This window comes from Saccopteryx bilineata, chromosome 4, assembly GCF_036850765.1.
Source record: "Saccopteryx bilineata isolate mSacBil1 chromosome 4, mSacBil1_pri_phased_curated, whole genome shotgun sequence".
Classification (NCBI taxonomy): Eukaryota; Metazoa; Chordata; class Mammalia; order Chiroptera; family Emballonuridae; genus Saccopteryx; species Saccopteryx bilineata.
The window spans coordinates 165,225,294-165,244,798 of NC_089493.1; the positions used below are offsets into that span (position 1 = coordinate 165,225,294).

The 19,505-nt window shown below is 53.7% G+C and overlaps 1 protein-coding gene across 5 annotated transcripts in view; it reads right to left on the bottom strand.

The window, feature by feature from the left end:
- Window positions 1-1,879: 1,879 nt before the first annotated feature.
- Window positions 1,880-19,505, bottom strand: part of NRG2 (neuregulin 2) — a 199,170-nt gene continuing 181,544 nt past the window's right edge. Inside the window, exons 5-12 of one of the 5 annotated variants that reach the window (XM_066272679.1) lie at window positions 18,221-18,297; window positions 17,791-17,849; window positions 12,783-12,945; window positions 9,002-9,104; window positions 6,713-6,836; window positions 6,234-6,361; window positions 5,178-5,405; window positions 1,880-2,750 (exon numbers count right to left, since the gene is read on the bottom strand). In XM_066272679.1, coding sequence (XP_066128776.1) covers window positions 2,009-2,750; window positions 5,178-5,405; window positions 6,234-6,361; window positions 6,713-6,836; window positions 9,002-9,104; window positions 12,783-12,945; window positions 17,791-17,849; window positions 18,221-18,297 — 1,624 coding nt within the window. In that variant the 3' untranslated portion in view covers window positions 1,880-2,008. Of the gene's footprint in view, window positions 2,751-5,177; window positions 5,406-6,233; window positions 6,362-6,712; window positions 6,837-9,001; window positions 9,177-12,782; window positions 12,946-17,790; window positions 17,850-18,220; window positions 18,298-19,505 lie in introns of all 5 variants that reach the window. The other 4 variants (XM_066272676.1, XM_066272678.1, XM_066272677.1 and 1 more) reach the window with 4 other exon arrangements.

Here is a 19,505-nt window from a genome sequence, read left to right on the forward strand (position 1 = left end):
TCTCCCTCTCTCTCTCCTCTCTAAAATGAATAAATAAAAATATATCCTAAAAAAAATGAATTCAGGACTGGTTGCTACTTAAGTCCTCTCAATCTTAAATCTCTGTCCCTCCCATCTATAGGTCTTTGAACTGACCAGATACAACCTGGGGGTCTTTGTGTGTGTGTGTGCACACAAGGAAAACGCCTGAGCAATTTGAATTGAAGACTTCCTTATATTGAGCCGGAACCTAATGGTTCCTGGCACGGGGCACTGGTTTAATAAATTAATCAACTAGGGTAAAGGTTTCTTAACCCTGGACTTACCTCTCTCTGCCTTCCCTATGTCTGAAATCATGTGCTCTTCATCAGGGACTGCGGGTTTAGACAAGCCCTAGTTCTAAAGGGCTAGAGTTGGGAAAAGTGTAACACCCTGTGGGCTAACAAGCTGTAGCAGCTGTGGTCCTCCTGGCAGCTGAGGGTACCCATTATCTACCTTGCATGTCCAGACTTTGCCTGTGACATGCCTGAGGCCCCAAGGGTCATCTTGCCTCAGCTGCCCCAGTGCCAACCCCACAATCCTTCCCTCCTCACCCACCTAGGCCCAGAAACTGCTGCCTCAGTCAGGCCTCTGTAGCTCCAGGTCAGGGCTCTGAGGCTGAGCTTGAAACAGAGTAATCTGCGTCAGCTCCTTGGCCGGGTTCCCCAGAAGCCAGGGGGGATCCCTTATGAATGTTCTTGGAAGAGGGAGGAGGATTGGAGCCTGTCCTGGGAACTGGAGCCAGGAAGATTGTTTCTTCCTCCCAGGGATTACCCTGGCCCTCTCCATCTTCACATCAACATCTATACATCTCCACCCCAGGTCTTCATCCTCTGTCTGCCCTCCTCACCTGGGGGCTAGGCACACACAGTCAAACATGAGTTATTTCTGATTTTATTTATAATATAAAAATGTTCAAGTGTCAACAGTCAGGTGTTTGGACATTTCAGGGCAGGGTTCCCATTGGTTTGGGATATTTTTTAAACAATTACCTTTTTGACAAATTAGCAGTGGACCCAGTTTTTTTTGGGGTGGGGTGGGGAGGACGGAGATGGAGAGGGAGTGGAAGTCATAGGTGGGTTGGAGGCTGGGAGTTGGGCTAAGGAAATGGGGTTACTTTATTGCTAAAAGGGGGATCAAATACACTGTTGAGTGGCTCTTCTCGGTCCCAGCGTGACCATGCATCCAATCTATAAAGAATCTGAAATGCAAAGGACATGCAGGCGTAAAATAGAAAAGACGACCTGTAAACGAAGGTGCTGCAGAGGACGAGGGGCGTCCTGGAGGCCATGGGGGAGGAGGAGCCTTGATCATTGGGGCCCTGGCAGAGCTGCCCCCTCCCGGGGGGGGCGGGGACTGTTGGGAAGATCTGGTACTCAGTGCCCCCTCCCTTAGCAGCTATGAGGAGTGGGGAGGCCCCCTCCCCATTCAGGTTGCTGTCGCTGGGCCTTAGTCTCCCTCTGGACATGACCTGACCCCAACTCTATATCCAAGCCTAGGATCCCTGGCCTTTCCTCAGGGGACCCAGGACTTGCAAGGGGGCAAAGGGCCAATCCATCACTGCCCCGCATCTCACCCCCCAACCCCGCAGCCTCTTCTCTGACAGCTCAGGATCCTACATTCCCTCCACCCCCACCCCAGAAACCACACTTTTCTCCAGGAGCTCCAGATTAGCGTACAGCAAAAGGCACCACAATATAGGTTTCTATTAAAGAGTCAAAAAATTGGCCCATCTCTCTTTTTTTTGTTGTTTCTTTTTTTTTTTCCGAAGCTGTAAATCAGGATGTTACATATAAATATTTTCCTTATAAAAACGTCTTTGCCGTTAGCTAGTATTATAAGACAATTTTTGCTAAAATGAAAATAAAACATTTTGTTATACCTTTTCCCTTTTATAGAAAATAAAAATATTTTTATTTCTTTTTTTCCTCTTTTCTCCAGTCGGTGGTCTCCCTTCTCCTTAAAGACGGGGGAGGGGGGAGGGAGGGCCCTAGAGGGGCGCCGAGTCCTGCTTGGCCCGCGCGGGCGGCCCGCGGCTGTGTCTGCTGCTGGCCTGGGTGCTGTGGCTTTCCAGGGAGTAGTAAGTCCTGCTGTCCGCCGCCCCGCACAGCGGCGGCGAGTCCGAGCGCAGCGCCTCATGCGCCGCGCGCAGGCCGAGGAAGGGCGTGCTCTCGGCAGCCAGCGCCCCGTCCGCGTCGTCGTCCGAAGCTGACGCCGAGCCGCCTCCCGAACCGCTGCTCAGCGACAGCGAGTCCCGCGCCGCGCGTGCGCGCTGCGCCGCCAGCCCGTTGAGGCGCGAGCGGCGCCAGCGCCGAGGCCCCGCCGACGTCCTGCGGGACGCGCCGCGAGCACGCGGTGGCGGCGGGGGCGCGCACTCCTGCGTGGTCTCGTACTCGTCGTCCTCCGGGATGCGGAAGGGGCTGGCGGGCAGGCTGCCCAGGCTACCACCCAGCGCGCAGGCGCCGCGCCGCGGCCCGGGCCCCATGGCGGGGTAGTAGTAGCTGTCGTAGCTGCGCTGCATGTCGGCCCCGGGCCCGGGCTCGGGAGGCACGGGGTGCCGCAGGAGCGGCTGCTGCTCCGCCAGGCGGTAGCTGATGGGAGCGGCCGGTGGCAGCGAGACCGCGTGCGCTGAGTTGGGGGACGTAATCTCGAAAGTTGGCACCTGCGTGGCCAGCGAGTAGTGGAAGTCCACAGGAGAGAGGCGCGCGGGCGTGGTCAGGGCCGACACGTACCTGCGGGAAAAGGCACAGGCATGGGCCTGGGGCCCGGAGGTGGGGCAGAACCTAATGAAAAGCAAAGGTCTTTCCGGAGGTCACGCATGACTGCAAGAATTATGGTGGTAAGCCTCAGTGACCTTAAGCAATTTCCTTAAACTCTGAGCCTCAGTTTCCTTAACTGTTAAGCAGGGATAACCACAAATCCATCAGTGTATCAATGGGATGTTCTAGCCCAGTGCCTGCCTGGGCCTGGATAAGCCTCTGTGAATGGTCCTCTACTGTGGGGATGCTCAGTCATTGGTAGTCCTGAGTTGTTACTTTAGGTCATGCTTAGGCTGGGGCATCTGACATATACTATCTCATATAATACAGTAATTCTGTAAGACCCTTATGTTAGTCCCGTATGACACATGAGGAGACCGAGATTCAGAACATTTAAGTCACTCAAGGTTCACACAGCCAGGAAGTGGTGCAGCTGGGATTTGAACAGAGGCTAGGCAGAAACCAGGACTCATACTGCCCAATTCCAGAAGCTACGAGTCCCTATTCAGCCACCCCTATGACTTGGACTCACTGTCCCTGCAGGGACAGTTCATTCCATGGCTGATGGCTTCAGTAGGGGACTCCTCACACCCAGGCCAGCAGCAGACACAGCTGACAGTTATCAAGACCCCACCAAAGTATTTCTGCTTGGGGCTAAAGACCACCAGTTCTTCCAAAAGTTGGCTCTTGCTAATATCTCCCAGTCTGGGTCCAAGGTACCTGTCTCTTTTCTTCCTCCATGCCCTTCTTGCTGAGGTCCATTAGCCTTTTGCCCAACATTTGTCCACCTCAGTACAAGGTCCACCCACCTGCATGCCCTCTCTTCCAAACTGTAGAGCTGGCATCTCACTGCTCTCTGGAGTCCCCATTACTCTTTTTGAATCATCTGATGCCCCTCTCTTCCCTCTCCCACATGTACATCCGATTAACCGCCAAATCGAACCCATTCTCCCTCTCCTGGAGCCACTCTCCACCCTGCTCCACCCCATCCTGGGCATACTTGTTCACACTCATCATTCCCCCAACCCAGGTTCTCTCCTCCTTCACTCTTTGCAGTCCTCAGAGCACTCTTAAAGCCACAGCTCTGCTTACCCACCCAAGGCCCACTCCCTGAGTAGAAGCCCAGGGCCATCAGCCATCCATCTGGCTGTGGCCTGTCTGTTCAGGCCCAGCTCCTTTCCCCACACCTCACTGTGCTCTAGGCATCTCTCTTACCAGCCATGTTCTGAAATGCCTCTGCTATAACAGCTCAAAATGTTCTTCTGGCCTGGAATTCCTTCCGCATCTCTCTACCTCACAATCATTAAGGAGTCCTGTTGCCATTGATAACACCAGTTACATCTCGTGAGTACCAGCTCCATGCCAGGTAGGAGGCAAAGTGCATGTGATCTCTGGTGGCCATCACAAGAACCATGATGATAAGGCATTGTTCTCCCTACTCTACAGCTGAGGAAGTGAAGGCACAGAGGTGATCAACCTACCCAAGTCATACAGGTGGTGGAGCTGGGTTTGGATTAGAAAACCTGGCTGCTTCCCGGAGCCTGTAGTCACACTGGGTTTCTTTGCCCTGTTTGGGTGCCCTGTGCATAGAACTTTCCATGGGCAGCTGTGAGCTTCAGTGGTTTGTGCCTGTGGCTTGGAACTCCTTGGGAGCAAGAACCAGGTGGATCCCCAGGCAGGCCTGCCCCACACGGGGACAGCATGGAGTAGGCTGAGTTGAGGCTAGAACGTCTGCTTCTCTCCCTCCACTCCAGCCTGGAATTCTTGGTGTTCAGCACTGTCCTCTGCTCTCCTCCCACAGACCCCACTTGCCAAGACTGAGCTTGAGGAAGGGGGCTGGCCCTATGACTTCTGGCTTGGAGTCAAGGAAGAAGGGGAATTTTCTGGTTCTCACTGCTCGGGCCTGCGTTCATTCTTGGCTCGTGCCCATCCTGTACCGATCAGTCTCCTGGTTGTCCTGTAAGACAACCTCCTCTCCCATCCTCCCATCTGCTCAATTTTAGTGCCTTTTTGTCCCTGCTGGGACATGGGGCCCCTAGGTAACACCAGGGCAAGACAAGCATATGTTCTGGTTTGTTCGGGACAGCCCGTTTGTTCCTGATCTTCCAGTACAATTATTAACAACATCCTCTTCTACTCTGAAAAGTGTCCTAGTAGGACAATTAAGTTAGATGGTCACTGCACACCAGGGTCCACTGGCCCAGCTACAGAGCCATTCTGTCATTAACATGGTGATGACATGAGCAGATCACTGAACCATTTAGGGATTTTTTTTGTGCACCTGGAAGATGTGAATGAGGCTCTTTGGAATGTCTCTGAGGTGCCCTAAAGGTTGGCCCTGGGTTAGGGGTGCCAGCTCTCTGGGAGAGGTGGGGCACAGGTCACAGGGTAGGAACTGACCTCTCACTGTGTGGGGAGTCACGCAGGGAGTCTATGGAGTCATGGTAGGGTGGCACGGTGGCCCTGCGCTGCTCCTCCAGGCTGTAGGCTGCTGCCCGCCGTGCTCGGGCCTCCACGCATGCTGGGCTGTTGCACTTGCTGGTGCCCACTGATGACAGCATGATGCCCGACTGGGAGTCAGAGGTCAGGCTCTCAGAACGTTCCAGGCTCCATGTATGGCTCTCATGCCTGAAGAAGCCAGGAGGAGGTAGGGGTGGTGGTCAGGACGGGGCAGGGCAGCAGAGCAGAAATGGTCCTAACCCCCCCTCCCCGGTTCTTCATTCCATCTCAGCCTCCCTCAGCTCACTGCCCTCTCCACTCTGGGCTGATGGGCAGTATCACAAATGCCCAACCCCAGCACAGGGAGAAGGGCTGGGTCCCGTGGGTGGGTGAGCTGCAGCGCGCACAGGCCGCTTCCTTTCCTCTCTGCAGACCTAGCCCCAGCCCCACCCCCAGCCTCAGCTCTTTCACTTCCATGGGCCTTAGCCACTTATGTCAGGAGCCCCAGTGGCCAGTGCAAGGGAGCCTGCCTATGCCATGTTGGTCCCCAGGGGAGAAAGGGGCCAACCATGTTATTTCTGAGCTGTGTGAGCCTTTGCATTTATGTGGACAGTCCTCCCCAACTCTGGAGAAAAGAAGGCTAAGGTGGACTAAGGTTCCTGTGGCCAAACCCAGGAGAGGGCATTAAATAGCTCTGGGTGGTTGAGTGAGTTGGCACCCGATGCCAGAGAAGGTGGTGCTAATGAGGTCCTAACCAAGTTAAACATTAGGGGGAGCACACTGATGCTGTTGTTTCTCTGGGGCTGGTTCAGACTGGAAAGGGGGATCTGGTCCCCTGAGCAGTGGGTTCTGATTTGGAGTGCCCCCCACTTCACCCTCCCATACAGAGGGACCCTCAATACAGAGCCTGGCTGGTGATTTCTGTGTGTCTTCCAGGCAGGTGTGCGATGCATATGTCCTCGCTGTGTGCAGGTAAAGGAGTCTGCACATCTCTCTGGGGACCTTGGTGGTGCCCACCTGTGGCTGGAAGTGGGCGTGGCTGTGGAGCAGTGGTGAGATGGAGAACAGGAGTGGCTCCCAGAGAAGGTGGTCTCAGTTTCCCTTCGGATGACATGGTCTGTGGCTGGCACATTCTTGGAGATATACTGGAATAGAGTTGGGCAGGAGTTAGTGACAGGTGACTGAGCTGGCCCTCCTTTCCAGTGGAAATGGGAAGGCAAGGCATTAAGCTCCAGGTTGGTGGGGTTGGGGGGCTGGTCGACTGGATTAGTGACTTGGTGTTGGGGTAGCGATGGCCCCTGTGGACCAACAGTCCCCCTACCCTTTCTTAAAGAAGTGGGCAAAGCAAGACCAGTGATCCTGGTGAGGCAAGACTAGGCTAGCAAACAAGGCTGAACATGGGAGGGACTGGCTGCTGCCCTGGCCCACTCTTTAGGGGCACAAGGGGGCTATCTGTACAGTGAGGGCTCAGAGGGGGACCTGGGAATACCACTTACATCTGCCATCTGGATCTCCTCAGGGTCCAGCCGGGGGTGGCTAGGCCCATTGGCCAGGCTCCGGTTCTGATGGGCTGGACACATGTTCTGCCGGAGGTGGTTGTGCATCTGCTTCCGCTGTTTTCTGCACAGGGGAAGGGTGCATTCGCCTGGCATGTCCCCACACACGCTTGAACTCCCCTAGTTGCCCCTCTAGGGGAGCTAGTCTCCTCTGCCTGGACTGCCCTGGCGGCCTCCTGCTCTTGTCACGCCCAGGCTGCCCTCAGGACTCCCCAGTCTGTCCCTACACCATCACTACTAGCCTGAATGTAACAGGACCTGAGCATAGTGTAATGAGCTTTGGTTCTGCTGAGAGAGTAGAACTTCACTACTTTTTAGCTCTGTAACCCTGGGCAAGTTACTTAAATTCTCCATGTTTTACTTTCTTCATCTATAAAATGGGGTGATCATTTACCCACCCCAAATACCATTGAGGATCAGGAGGAGATAAGATATTAAAGCATAGTGCTGGCCCGCCCTCTCATTCATCCATTCACTTAGTATTTATTGGCTTTTACTATGTGCCAGATGCAATTTTGGAGCAGAGAAGGAGACAGACATGGTCCCTGCCCTCTTGGAGCTTGCAGGTCAGTAGGGAGGTTGATGATAAACATATAAACAAGTACATGAACAAGATACTTTCAGCAAAGTGTTATGAAGAAAACATAAGAGTGCAGTGGTCAGGGAGTTGAGGCCTATGCAGCTACTTTACTTTGGTATATAGTAAGTGCTCATTACATTTGTTTTATAATCCATGAGTCTAATCATGTCACCCCCCTGTTTAAAACCCTTCCTTGGCCCTCAGTTCCTGTATCTCTCCCCAGCTCTGTCTGTCACTGGCCACCTTCCACCCAAGCTTGCTGCAACCTTGGAAGGCTGTTTCTGATCCTCCACCGTACCTGCCTTCTCTGGCCTCTGGGCCTTTGCACATGCTGTTGTTAATCCAGCAGGAATACAGTCTCAGCCTCTTCACCTGCTAACTTCTGCTCATTTCTCAGACCCAGCCTAATGCTCCTCCTCAGGGAACCCCTTTGTGCCCTTGGTTGAATTGAGGTACCCCTGAAATGTGTCCGGTGACAGTGGACCTCATGTTTAGGGTACTGGCCATGTTCTTGAAGTTTCTTTGAGAAAATGAGTAAGTGCAGTGGAGGTTAGAACATAGGGCTTGCTTTCCCCCCAGTGCTTGGCCTCAATTTTCCTACATGGACCCAGTCTCCCCTACCTGAACTCCAATTTCCTCCACACTTTTCTTTGACCTTTCTGGTCCTGAACGCATTCAACACAAGGCTGTCAGGGCCTTGGATCCCATATAGGGGTAGCAGAATTCAAGACCAAGGGGTTCAGTCCCCAAATGGTGGCTATGCTCAGATTCTTGCTCTCCAGAAAAGAATGTGACAAACCTTTCATTTTTCTGCACTACATCATTCTCTAATCTTTGTTGGTTCCCCATTACCTGCAGGATAAACCTAGCCTCCCTAGCTTGGCATTCAAGGTCCTCTGGTGCCATCTGGGTTCTAGCTGTTTTCTCTTGACTCCAATCCTTTGTACCCGCTGATCTGGTTGCTGGTTGCTAGTTCCTGCTTATGCTCCAGGAACATAGCTGACTCTGTCCTGCATTTGTCTTTTAGCTCGTATTATTCTACTAGAACTGCCCACACCTCTTCCGCCCTTTCTTTCCCCTTGCCCTGGGGTTCTGCTCCCACCTCTTCTCTGCTCAGGCATGGCTCAACCCCACCTTCTCTGTGATCTTGCCTGGACTGCTCACAGGTGGGACCAGGCAGTGCCTTGTGAAGCCTCTTTTTGCCTTGGGGATGTACTCTTCTTCTCTGCACTTCCCCACCCCCCGACCCTGCCCAGTGCATGCCTACTGGACTGGGCAGATGCTCCCTCAGAGTGTCCTCTGAGGTACAGACTAGGACTATTGCCATTTATAGAAGAGGACTCAGATTCATCCGTTTGCTCAGGGTCATATGGAAATGGTTGAGCTGGATTCAGACCCAAAGTCCTCTTAAAATGCCTGTGCTCATGATCATTCCCTCTCAGTTCTCTGAGGCCCGTCTCCCCCACTCTCTGTTCCTGCCCTTTGGCCCCATAGAAACTGCAGAGGGCATCTGGGGCATATGAAGGTGTGTGTATGGGGTAGGCCTGGCACCAGGGGTGGAGGAGGGAGGAGGGCCTGTCCCCCAAAAGCGGCCTTTGTGAGGCTTAGCCCTGGCTTGGCTTGCCTCGGCCAGAATGCCTGACACTTACTTGGTCTTGCAGTAGGCGACCACACAGACGATGCCCACAACCAGCAGAGCCACGCAGATGCCAGTGATAGTCAGGACTCTCTTCTGGTACAGCTCCTCAGCTTCTGCAGAGGCAGGGGGTGTGAGGGAGCCGGGTAGGTGGTTGACCTGTGGCGACATTGGCGCAGAGACACCCCCTGCCCCCAAAGCTTTGGGCTTTCTTCTGCTCAGTCTTGCCCGGCTCCTCCCCTCTCCTTCCCTCCCCAGCAGTCTCCTCCCCCCTGCCCGTTGCTCCTGGATTGCCTTCTGCTTCCCCAAACTCCACCCACCCATGGATCTGGGCACAAGTGACTATGCCCAAGTTCACCTTCCCAAACCACACGCCCTGCTTGGGGCATGTGAGTGGAAAATGCAGGGGATAGGGCGATGGAGGTGAAGTTTCCAAGGCCATAGACGAGGGCAGCCCAGCTTGGCAAGCAACCCTGCCCTGTCCCACTATGGCCTGGTGGCTTTAAGGACCTTGACGGACTGGGGGAGCTATTCTTTATGGTGAACATGCAACCCTGGGCAGAGGCCTGGCTTGCTACTGCAGCTTCTCTAAGAAGGTGGAGAGTGGCTTGTTCTGGGCTGGTGACAGGGCATCTGACCCAGAGGCTTGGCAGAGCAGACCAGGCCCATGGGGAAAGGCCTGTGTTCATCCCTGCAGCCTGGTCAGGGCTGTGGCCCTGGCCCACGCCAGCCCTCCTTTCCCTCTCTGTGAGAAGCTCCCAGTGGCAGCATGGCCCTTGTGCCCCAGGACAGTCCTTGTGCTCCAGGTATAGTCCCACCTTCTGAGGAGCTAACCTAGGATGGACCTCAAAGCCCTCAAAAAGACCCGACTAGCCCTCTCCCCCTCCCACTTCTTGGTGGAGTGCCCTCTACCCTTCTAGAACAGAGAAAGCAGGAGGAAGGACAGGAGAAAAGCCATAGTGAAGGCATACAGCCTAGACACCCCGCTGTCCCCACCTACACGTGCTGGCTGGCCCTCCCACATGGCTTCTGTTCTGAGCCCTGGGAGCTGTCTCCCAGCCCTCGGGCGTGCCGCACCTCCTGTGGCAGAGGTATACCCACCAGTCAGCACCTGGGGGAACAAACCCTCCGGACACGTGCACCTGGAGGACTCTGCCTGTCTGATACACCCCACAGACCCCTTCACAAAGATGCATCCACACACATCCAGAGACACACATATGCACATGCACACACACGTGCACGTGCAGTCATGTCCACCGACACACAGTCATGTGGACTCTTGAACAAACAACTCTCTACCCCAGACTCCCATCTCAGGGCTCTGTGGTCTGTGTCCTGCCTCAAGTTCTCATCCTCATCCACCCCTCAGCCCTCTCCAGTCAGACGTCCTGTCTCTTGTCACTCATCTGAGACCACTCTGGTCATGGTCATTGACAACCTCTTGGCTGAGTCCCCTGAGAGCTGCTGGGCTCACTCCTGTTCTCTCCTGAGTTTGCTCCCCCTTCGCTGGCTAATGTCTCCGTCTCAGCTGCTGCTTCCTGCTCCACCATGTGGGCTGCAAGGCAGGAGGGTAGTGCTCTCAGGCTTCCTTCTTCCCGCCTGCCCTCTCTCCCTTCATGCTCTTACCCAGACTTGGCTTTCAAGGCCTTCTATGTGCAGCTGACTCTCAAATTTATATCTCCTCTCTGACTTCTCCCTGAGCTCTAGACTTCTAATCCAAGGGCCATGGCCCAGCTCAAGCTCTGATCCCTGCCCTCTTTCCAAACCTGCTTCCTGCTCTCCCCATCTCTTCAGTGGCAGCCCACCTTTCTTGTTGCTCAGGCCCCAAATCATTCCTGATTACTCTGTTCCTCCCCACCTACCCTGGTACCTGATCCATTAGCAAGTCTTGTCAGCTCTACCTCCCAAGTAGACCGTGGATCTGATCGCTTCTCATCATTTCTGTTGCTTCCAGATTAGTCCAAGATAATGCCGTCTCTCACTTGGACAGCTGGTCACCTCCTGACTGGTTTCTCTGCTTCTATTCCTCCCCACCCTGTCCCACAACCCAGTCTGTTCTCCAGCCAGAAGCCATACTGATTTATAGCCACAAATGGCTCACAATGGCTTCCACTGCACCTTGAATACAACTCAAAGCCTTATGATGGCTCCCCCCTTCCCTTCTGCTCACCTGTGGTCCTCTTTCCTATGTCCCCTATGCTCCAGAGTCGTGAACAGTCTTTCTGTCCACTGAATGAGGCAAGCCCACACCGCTGACTTGCTGTGCCCCTGCCTCAAACACTCTCCCCCAGCTGTTTCTGCAGGGCTGGCTACTTTTCATGTCACTAAATGTCACCTCATTGGACAAGCCTTCCCTGACAGCTTAATTGTTCCTACTCCAGCTAGGCACTACCCCATTACTACCTTCTATTTTCTGGATAACTCTTACCACTGTCTGATAGCTCTCCAGTTTGTTTTATTATCTGTCTTACCCTGGGAATCTGAACATCAGAAAGGCGGGTACTTTGTGCCAGATTCACCAGATTCTGGCAAATTCCAGGGTTTGGCAGATGTTTGTTGAGTTGGTGAGTGAATGAGTGTACAGACCACCATGACAGATGCAGACATATTCACTTAGGCTCACACTCTCCTCCACACTCTCACAGTTCTACCTGCACAACCTCAACCTGTAACCAAAGGTATTCCATTGCGCCCCTCTATGTACTCACACCCTACACTGAGAGACCTAACAACTATAAACACCTTCACCCTCTACAGCACACACCCCTACAGATCCACTGCTGTGCACCCTGCCACCGCCACACAGACCCCACCCAGAATCAGCCACTCTCCTTCCCACCCCGTCAGTCAACAGACAGACACTCTCACACAGACTTAGCTCTAGCTTCTACTGAGAACATCTGATAGCAGCTGGTTGGCGGGGGCCCTGGGGCCTCCCCAAACCTGCCATGAAACAGCCTTTCCATGACTAAAGGCTCCACACCACATCTGAAGTCTGACACCACAGAAGCCTCGGCCCCTGTAAAACATCTGGACATTTGAGCTAGGGTGGAGCCTTCCAGCACAAGCCAGAGAGCAGGACAGATGACCCCTCAAAGTCCCTTCCCATCCGAGGTGTCTTCCAGGGGCCAGAGGGCAGGAGTAGGAGAGAGGTAAGGTTCTCCACGAGGAGTGGGTCAGGAGGGCAGGCATCAGAGGCCAGCCCTCCCTACACCCTTGCTTACAGACGAACTTGCGTGCTATCGTGGGAACAGATCATGAAGGGAGTGACAGCCTCAAGCAGATGGCAAAGCCTGGCAGACCCAGGGCAGAGACAAACAGTGTTCTCAGCCGCCAGCCTGGTGCAGGATGGAAAGCAATGGAGATGGAAAAGGGAGAAGGCAAGGGGATTAAAGTTAAGTGGAAAGTGCTGCCTCTCTGCACAACCCTCCAAACCAAGATGCCATGGCTTCCAGACACGAGCTCTCGAGGCTCCAACCCACTGGCTGTACACAGCTCAGGAGGCCCCACCCTTCGGAGGCCTCCCAGCCGTCAGCCCCAGGCAAGGGGGCAGTGCCATTCACTGCGGCCACAGTGTGACTCCCAGGGTGCCCTGCTTTTCATGAGCTTCTCTTGTCTCCCCTAAATCAAAGTAGTTTGTGACTGGCCATCTTGATGAGGCCAGGGAAGAATTTGGGACTCTTCCCTTGTCCATGTTTTGGAAAGGAAGCCAAACATCCAGCACACATGGGTCAGAGGCTGTGGAGAAGGGCTGTGTGGACGGCACTTAGTGATAAATGAAGGCTCCGTACCCTTTAGTTCAAATCCAAGGTGCTCTGGCAGTGCAGAAGAGAGGAGGGTCAGAGAGGGAAGGGGATGGAGGGAGAGATACAGAGAGAGATGGGGGAGGGCAAGGGCAGGAGAGAGAGAGAGAGAGAAACGTTGGTCAGGACTCTTCAGACACCAGCAGCCAGCCTGTGAGGTGAAAGCAGGTTAGTGGTGTCCCCTCCCAGCTTCCTGAGCCCTTCCCCGGGAGCCCATCCCCAAGAGCCCCTGAGAGGGGTGGAGAGAGGAAGTGTTAGGATCAGCAGGCAGGGCAGGCTCTTTAGAGATGAGCTGTGGGGTTAGTACCTGGTGGGAGGCAGAGGCGCAAGAGTCAGTTGGCTTATGTCCCAGGGAGGAGAGGTGAGTGAGGGCGGGGATCCAAGGAGGAGTCCCCATTTCCCCCCTCCCAACACCAGCGCCAGGCCCTGAGCACTCTCAAGCCTCTCCTGGAAACAGCTTGCTCAGCCCTGAGCCCATTCATGGAGCTTATTTTTCTGTTCAGAATGAGGGTGTGGGCCCCCAGAATGGCCCCTTGTCCCTGTCTTGCCCTCACAGGCCCCGCTGGCCTGTCCATCTACTAGGAGCCTGGGCATGGAGACTCAGAGTTTGTGAGGAGTGAGGAACGGGAGTGGGGAGTGGAGGAGGCCCCAGGCAGCCGGTCACTTCTCCACTCGATGCTCCCAACACCCTGGAAGCCTATAGGGGCTGGTCCTCAGGGTTCGAGCTGGATTTTGCAACTTTGGTAAGCAAACTGCAACTCTGAGAGAGAGACAAGTGGGTTCACTGTGCCCCTTAAGTGGTGGGCCAATATTTAAAGTGGGATCATATTGCAAATGTGCAGTTGCAGGACCCTGCGAGGTAGGTGCCCATGCCATCCAAGGTGTAGGTAAGAAGGCCCTTCCTAAGGGTGCCACTCCAAGCATACCCAGTCTCTCCAGCTCTCAGTCTCTGTTAAATGGAGGTTAGGCCTCATCGTGGCATCTCTGGGTGGTTTGCGACCTGGCTATGCTTCAGAACCAGACCAATGACAACAGGGTCTGGGTTGGGAGCCCAGAAATCTCCATAACATTTTTGAAAAGCTCACCTGCCATTCTCATGTAGTGGCCAGCTCCTATCTGCAGACCTTGAGGCTCAGTTTTGCCCCTAATTTATGGTTGTGGGAAAGTCATAATCTTTGCTCATCTGTCAAAAGTGCCTCCACATAGTGAGGAGTCAGATGTGAGCAGGGCAGGACAGTGTGAGGCTCCACACAGGGGCAGGGCCCACACCGTGGCCTCCTCACATGCACACAGTAAGCTCGGCTCAATCAGGGAGCAGGTGAACTTGTGTACTGATGCTCTCATCCCCTGCAGAGGAAGGAGAGCACCGGGACACCAGCAGGAAGTCCTCTGCATTGTCATCCCTGGACCTCTGCCTCCTCACAGGGGTTCAGAGGGTTCTGCAGTTGGAAAAGGGCAGGAGAGCATGGTGGCTCTAAGCCAGGGACCAAGATGGCTCAGATGGAAAGAGGCTTGAGGAAGATCCTGGTCCCTGACCCCCAGTTCCAAGCAGAGACACCTTTGAAGCATGAACCCAACCCTTCCAAATCTGAGCCTTTCTGTGCATCCTGTGAAATGTGAGGTTGGGAGTGACCTCGAATGTGGTGTCTTTGCAGTCATTTTCTTACTGCTGGAGTAGGAGTCACCGTAAGCACAGTGAATCCACACCTCTCCCTGTGCTAAGCAGACAGTACAGACTTGACAAACTCAGAGTCTTTGGGGGCAACTTTCCCTGAGTCGTTAAGCCTGTGGCCTCGGGGACCCTCTAGGTAGCTGGAGAGAGCTCACATTGTTTGGATATCCAGCCGTGCCTCCTAAGAGAGAGCAGCCTAGCTTGCCCTGGAACACTAAGAAGACTGGTTCATAGAGCTGGCCTGGGCCCCACTTTTGACTATTGCTGTATTAGATGAGGCAGCTGGGGCTCAGTGGTGCTAGAACTCGTTCCTAAGGTCACACAGCAAATTAGGAGGTAGAAGGGAGAATGGAGGCCACATCTTCAGTCTCTTGGGGCTAAACCATGGCTATTCCTGTCCATTGGGCAGCTCTGACCAGCTAGTCCTAAGGACAGTGACAATCTGCAGAAGTGAGTAGGGCTCCCAAAGCCATTTAAGAGTGTTCGTCTGCATCACTCCTCTAGTAGTAGCCATTGCAGCAGCTTCCGGGCCTCCTGACTGTCCTTCCCTTTGAGTCAGAGGCCAGTACTGTTTAGGATGGACCAGGCGTGGTTGGCAGGACTGGTGATGTCACTGAGGGCTTGGCCAGTCAGTAGGAAGGCAGTGCTGCTCTCCCTGCATTGGGGATGAATTCTGAGGGGCCTGCAGCTATACAGCCCCAGCAAAGAAAAGTCTACCACTTATCAGGTTCACTGGCTGCCGCTTGGTCAGGTAGAGTGGTACCATTGAGTCACAGACAGGTCCTATTGAGTAGAAATTTCATACTGACCAGTAACCATGCCAACATGGTGCTGGCTTCCAACAGGGCCAGGTTTAACAGACAATATACAAAGTGTTCATCCTAGGCTTGTCCTATGATACACAGCCACAGGGACCTGGACAAGGAGACCATGATATAGGCTCTAGAGCATATGCTCATGTATTTGTACATGTGAGAACATGCATGTTTGCACATGTGTGAATATATACTTGTGTGTTCATATGACTGCAGGTGAGTGCTCTTTTACATGGGGGTGGTATATACAGGCACAAAAGTTTTGACTTTTGGGCTGTCAGTAGAAGAAGGAGAAGCTTCAAAGTCCTAATGTGGCCACAGGCTCTGATTCCGTGGCCTCTGCAAGAACTAACCTAGTCTAATGGCTGGCTGTGCAGAGGAGGAAGGCCTGACAGACCCTGTGCTCAGGATGTGCTAGAAGTCAGCCTCCAGGGGCTGATGCTGGCCCTCCTGCCTAAGCTGCACCCAAACAGCAGGCTCTTTGCTAAGCCCTTCCTATACATCACTTTTCATCCTCACAGCAACCTTACAGGCAGCAATGTTGTTATCCCCATTTTACAAATGTGAAAACAAAGAGAAGTTAAATGAGGCCCCAAAACTAGTAAGCTTAGGAGCTGGCATTTTATTCAGGTCTATCTGAATCTAAAGCTTGAACACTTAAGCTAGCATCTTCCTCTGCCTTTTTAATAATAATCTATCTGAGACAGCGCTGCATGAAGTGCTCTGGGCAAAGTGTATCAATCCTTCACCCAGAGCTAACAAGGGAGCAGCAGTGAGCCTGGTTACACTAGGCAGGAAGGCCTGGGCTGCACTGCCAGGCGTTTTTCTGAGTTCCCGGTCTGGTGACCATCCCAGAAGATCTGAGCTGAAAGCTGAAGTAGCCCAGCTGGCAGAGCAGCTTGGCCAGTGGCCGAGCTCAGAGGCTCTGCCGCTCTGATTCAGGATGGACTGGGACTCCCTGTCCAGAGCAGTCCTGTAAGCCAGAGAGGCTCTGGACCTACAGGTGAAAAGGAACAGGCCCTCACTCCTCTAAGTGCTGGTCCTCCACCTCTGCCTGGCTTCTCTGCCCCATCCCGAGCCCCCTCCTGACCTATGGTCTTCCGATAGGGCTGGATCTCACTCTGCAATTCTTCCTGGAACCTGGGCTCTAGAGAATTCTACTGGCCACATGCCCTGCCCACGGGCTCTGCTCTTATCACCCTGGCCTTCCTCTCTGACCTTCAATGGGAGGGTCTTGGGACAGTGCTGCCTCCCATACTTTACAAAGATAGTTGACCATCTCCGCCGACCAGCCCTTACCTCCCCCTGGACTCTAGTTTCCTCTCCAAGTCTTGGCTTCCAGGCTCCTAGAAGTGGAGGGAGAGGGTAGCATTTTCTAGGCTTTTGTGCTGTGGCCTGAGGATCCAAACCCCCAAATCCCTTTTTTCCAAGGACTACCTCAGTGGCCCCTGGGGTCCTGCTCTCAACCTCTTCTGGAGCTCCAGCTGTCCATGCCCAGGCCCCATCCCTGTGGTTCCTAAGCCCTCATGAGACCCAGCTGTCCTCTCTGGAGAGGAGGAGATGGGAGGGGGCAAGCAGGGTTCTAATGTACCAGGAGGAGGTCCGGCCTTGCAGGCCAACAGACCGCTGGGCCCCAAACACAATCCCTGGCCAGCTGGGACTTTTGCTCTGCTCCATCTCCACCTGGTGGCACTTAAAGGGAACTGCTCCCAGTTCCAAAGAAAACCATAATTGTGGCCTCATCCTTTGGCCATGGGGCTCACTCCCCCCCCCCCCCCCAGCACATTGTGCACACCAGAAAGCTCCACCCTCGAAGTGCAAGAAAAGAAGGGGATGAACACCTGGATGGGGACTCAGACCAAAGAGGGCTGGAGGGAGTCACCAATTACCTCTTGATCCCTCAGCCCCTCTATTTTTAGCATCCATGGCAACCCCAACCACATCTGGTAGCCACGTAAATGTCTGCGGTCTCTGGCCAATGTGGTAACCATTGTCATGGGATCTGTTCTCCCTCAACACCCCCTTCTCCACTCCCCATCACTGAAAGCTGAACCCAAACCAATTCTGGCCTGACCCAGAGCAGGCTTTCCGAGAACTCGTTTCTCCCAAGCACACCAGCACACATGTGCACACACTCACTGCCCTCCCCATTGGCAGCCTGACATCCTCCAAAAGGCCTTCAGAGGCAGGTCAGGGCTTTGCAAATGCTTCTTCCTATGCTGGTCAGGCTGCTTGACCCCAGAAGCAGTCAGGAGGCCTGAGCGGCACTCTAGCCAGGTGCAGGGAGAATTTGTTGTCACTGCGCCCAGGCAGTACAGCGACTTAGGATGTGAGGGTGGCAGGGGCGTATGGTTTCCTCTGCACAGGCTGCTGGTGAGCACTGAGGACTGAGAGGAGCCCAGGGCACCCCTGTGTCTCCCTCTAGTCTCGCTACACAAAGCCCCAACCCTTCCACAGGGGGAGACTGTCAGTCACCAGGGAAGAAAGGAAATAGAAGAAAGAGACATACTGGAGAAGTTGACCATTGCGAACTGCTGACACCTGTCCCCGGTGTATCCCACAGGACACCTACCAAAAGAAAGAAAACCAGAAAGAGAGAGCCAGGATAGCAAGACACAGATATCGCAACACTCTGGCACAGGCTCCTGCCAATGCCAGCCAGGTTCCTTGCCAACGTTACCATTTGTACTGGCTTTGCCACTGTGCCCCTTACCTGCAGCCCTGAACTTTAAACCCAAGGATTAGGCCAAAAATGAAAAACAAAGCAAAACAAAACAAAACAAAAAGAACTAACAAACCAAAATACAGAAAAGAAAAGGAAACAAAACAGCCAAAGATCAAAACAACCAACACCCCTGGCCCTATGCCCTACATTGGGGGGGACTGCACCCAGAAGCTTTCTAAGGAGCAGGGACTCGTGTTTGTATCTTCAAACATACTTTGCTTAGGATCTGGCATGTACAATCGCAAAGGCAGTTTCTCCAAACATCTCTGTCCGAAGAATCCGTTTGGACATCTGGAGAAGGAAAAGGGGAAAAATCACAGAACAAACTGGCATCATCCGCGAGGCTCAGGTTAGAAATCAAAGTGCACAGTGATGAATGAGAAAACCAAGTCGGGCGCTGGGGCACACTCATCGCAGAAGGGGCTGGAGTCAGGGCTGGGTGGAGGGCTCAGAAATCTCCTTCAAATCTCTCTAATAGATGTGGCTCTGTGGGTAGTGGGGGTGGGGTGGGACAGGGAGGATAATGAATAGGGAAGCAAGGTGGGGAAATTGGGAACTTACTGCCTAATTGTTCTTATGATCCCTGAGACTTCCCTTCTGACCTGCCTGGGGCCCCAGGAAGCCAGAACTATAGCCCCTTGGTGCCAGGCAGTCAGCAGGCAGGGTGCTGGGGTTCTTTGGAATACTAAGTTCTAGGGAGCCATTCCTTTTAGGCCCTACCAAGGGGTTCTCTTCAGGGCTCTGGGCAGGTTTTCTCATCCATGAAACAGTCCCCAGGAAACTCAGATGAGAATGCTAAAATGCTGTTCCCAGACTGTGTGCCCATGACAAAAGGGGTCATGGAGACATCTCATCTGTTCTCTTGAAGGTTCTACGGCCAAATAAGTTTAGGCTTTCTTGTAGAGTGGCAGTGCACGCTGGCATATGAAAGGCTACACAAAGTTTTTTAGGGGGAAAGAATTGAAGTTTCCAGTGTGTCCCAAGTTTATTTGACCAGGGCCGTCTTTGTTTGAGGAACCCTTGTAACACAGTCTGGGGAGGGCTGTCCTAGAACAATTGACATGGGAAAGCTTAGTGGGGAGAACAGGCGAGGCTAAAGAAAAGCCAGAATCACCAACACTCCAAAGCTGGCTCAGAACTGGCAAGAACTATGGTGGGACATGGGGGAGGCTCCCTGGGGACCCCAAGGCCTGTTCCACATCAGGAGCCTACTGGCTGCCTGGCACTCCAGCCTTCTCCCCATGACCTACTCCTCCACTGCTGCCTGGCTCTGGCGGGGGCTCATTCTCTCACGTTGCCTCCTCTATAGCTGCAAAGCACCACCTACTCCCATCTCCCTGACCATAATATCCTTCCCCCAGGTGTACTTCCTTTTGCTCTTTGGCTGCCACTCTCCCCTCAAGTGAGTCCCTGTCTTGCAGATTTCTGGGAGACATGCCCAGCCCTGTACTCTCTTCTAAACCCCAGCAAAGCCAGATACCTCAGGGAAGCCCTCCAGA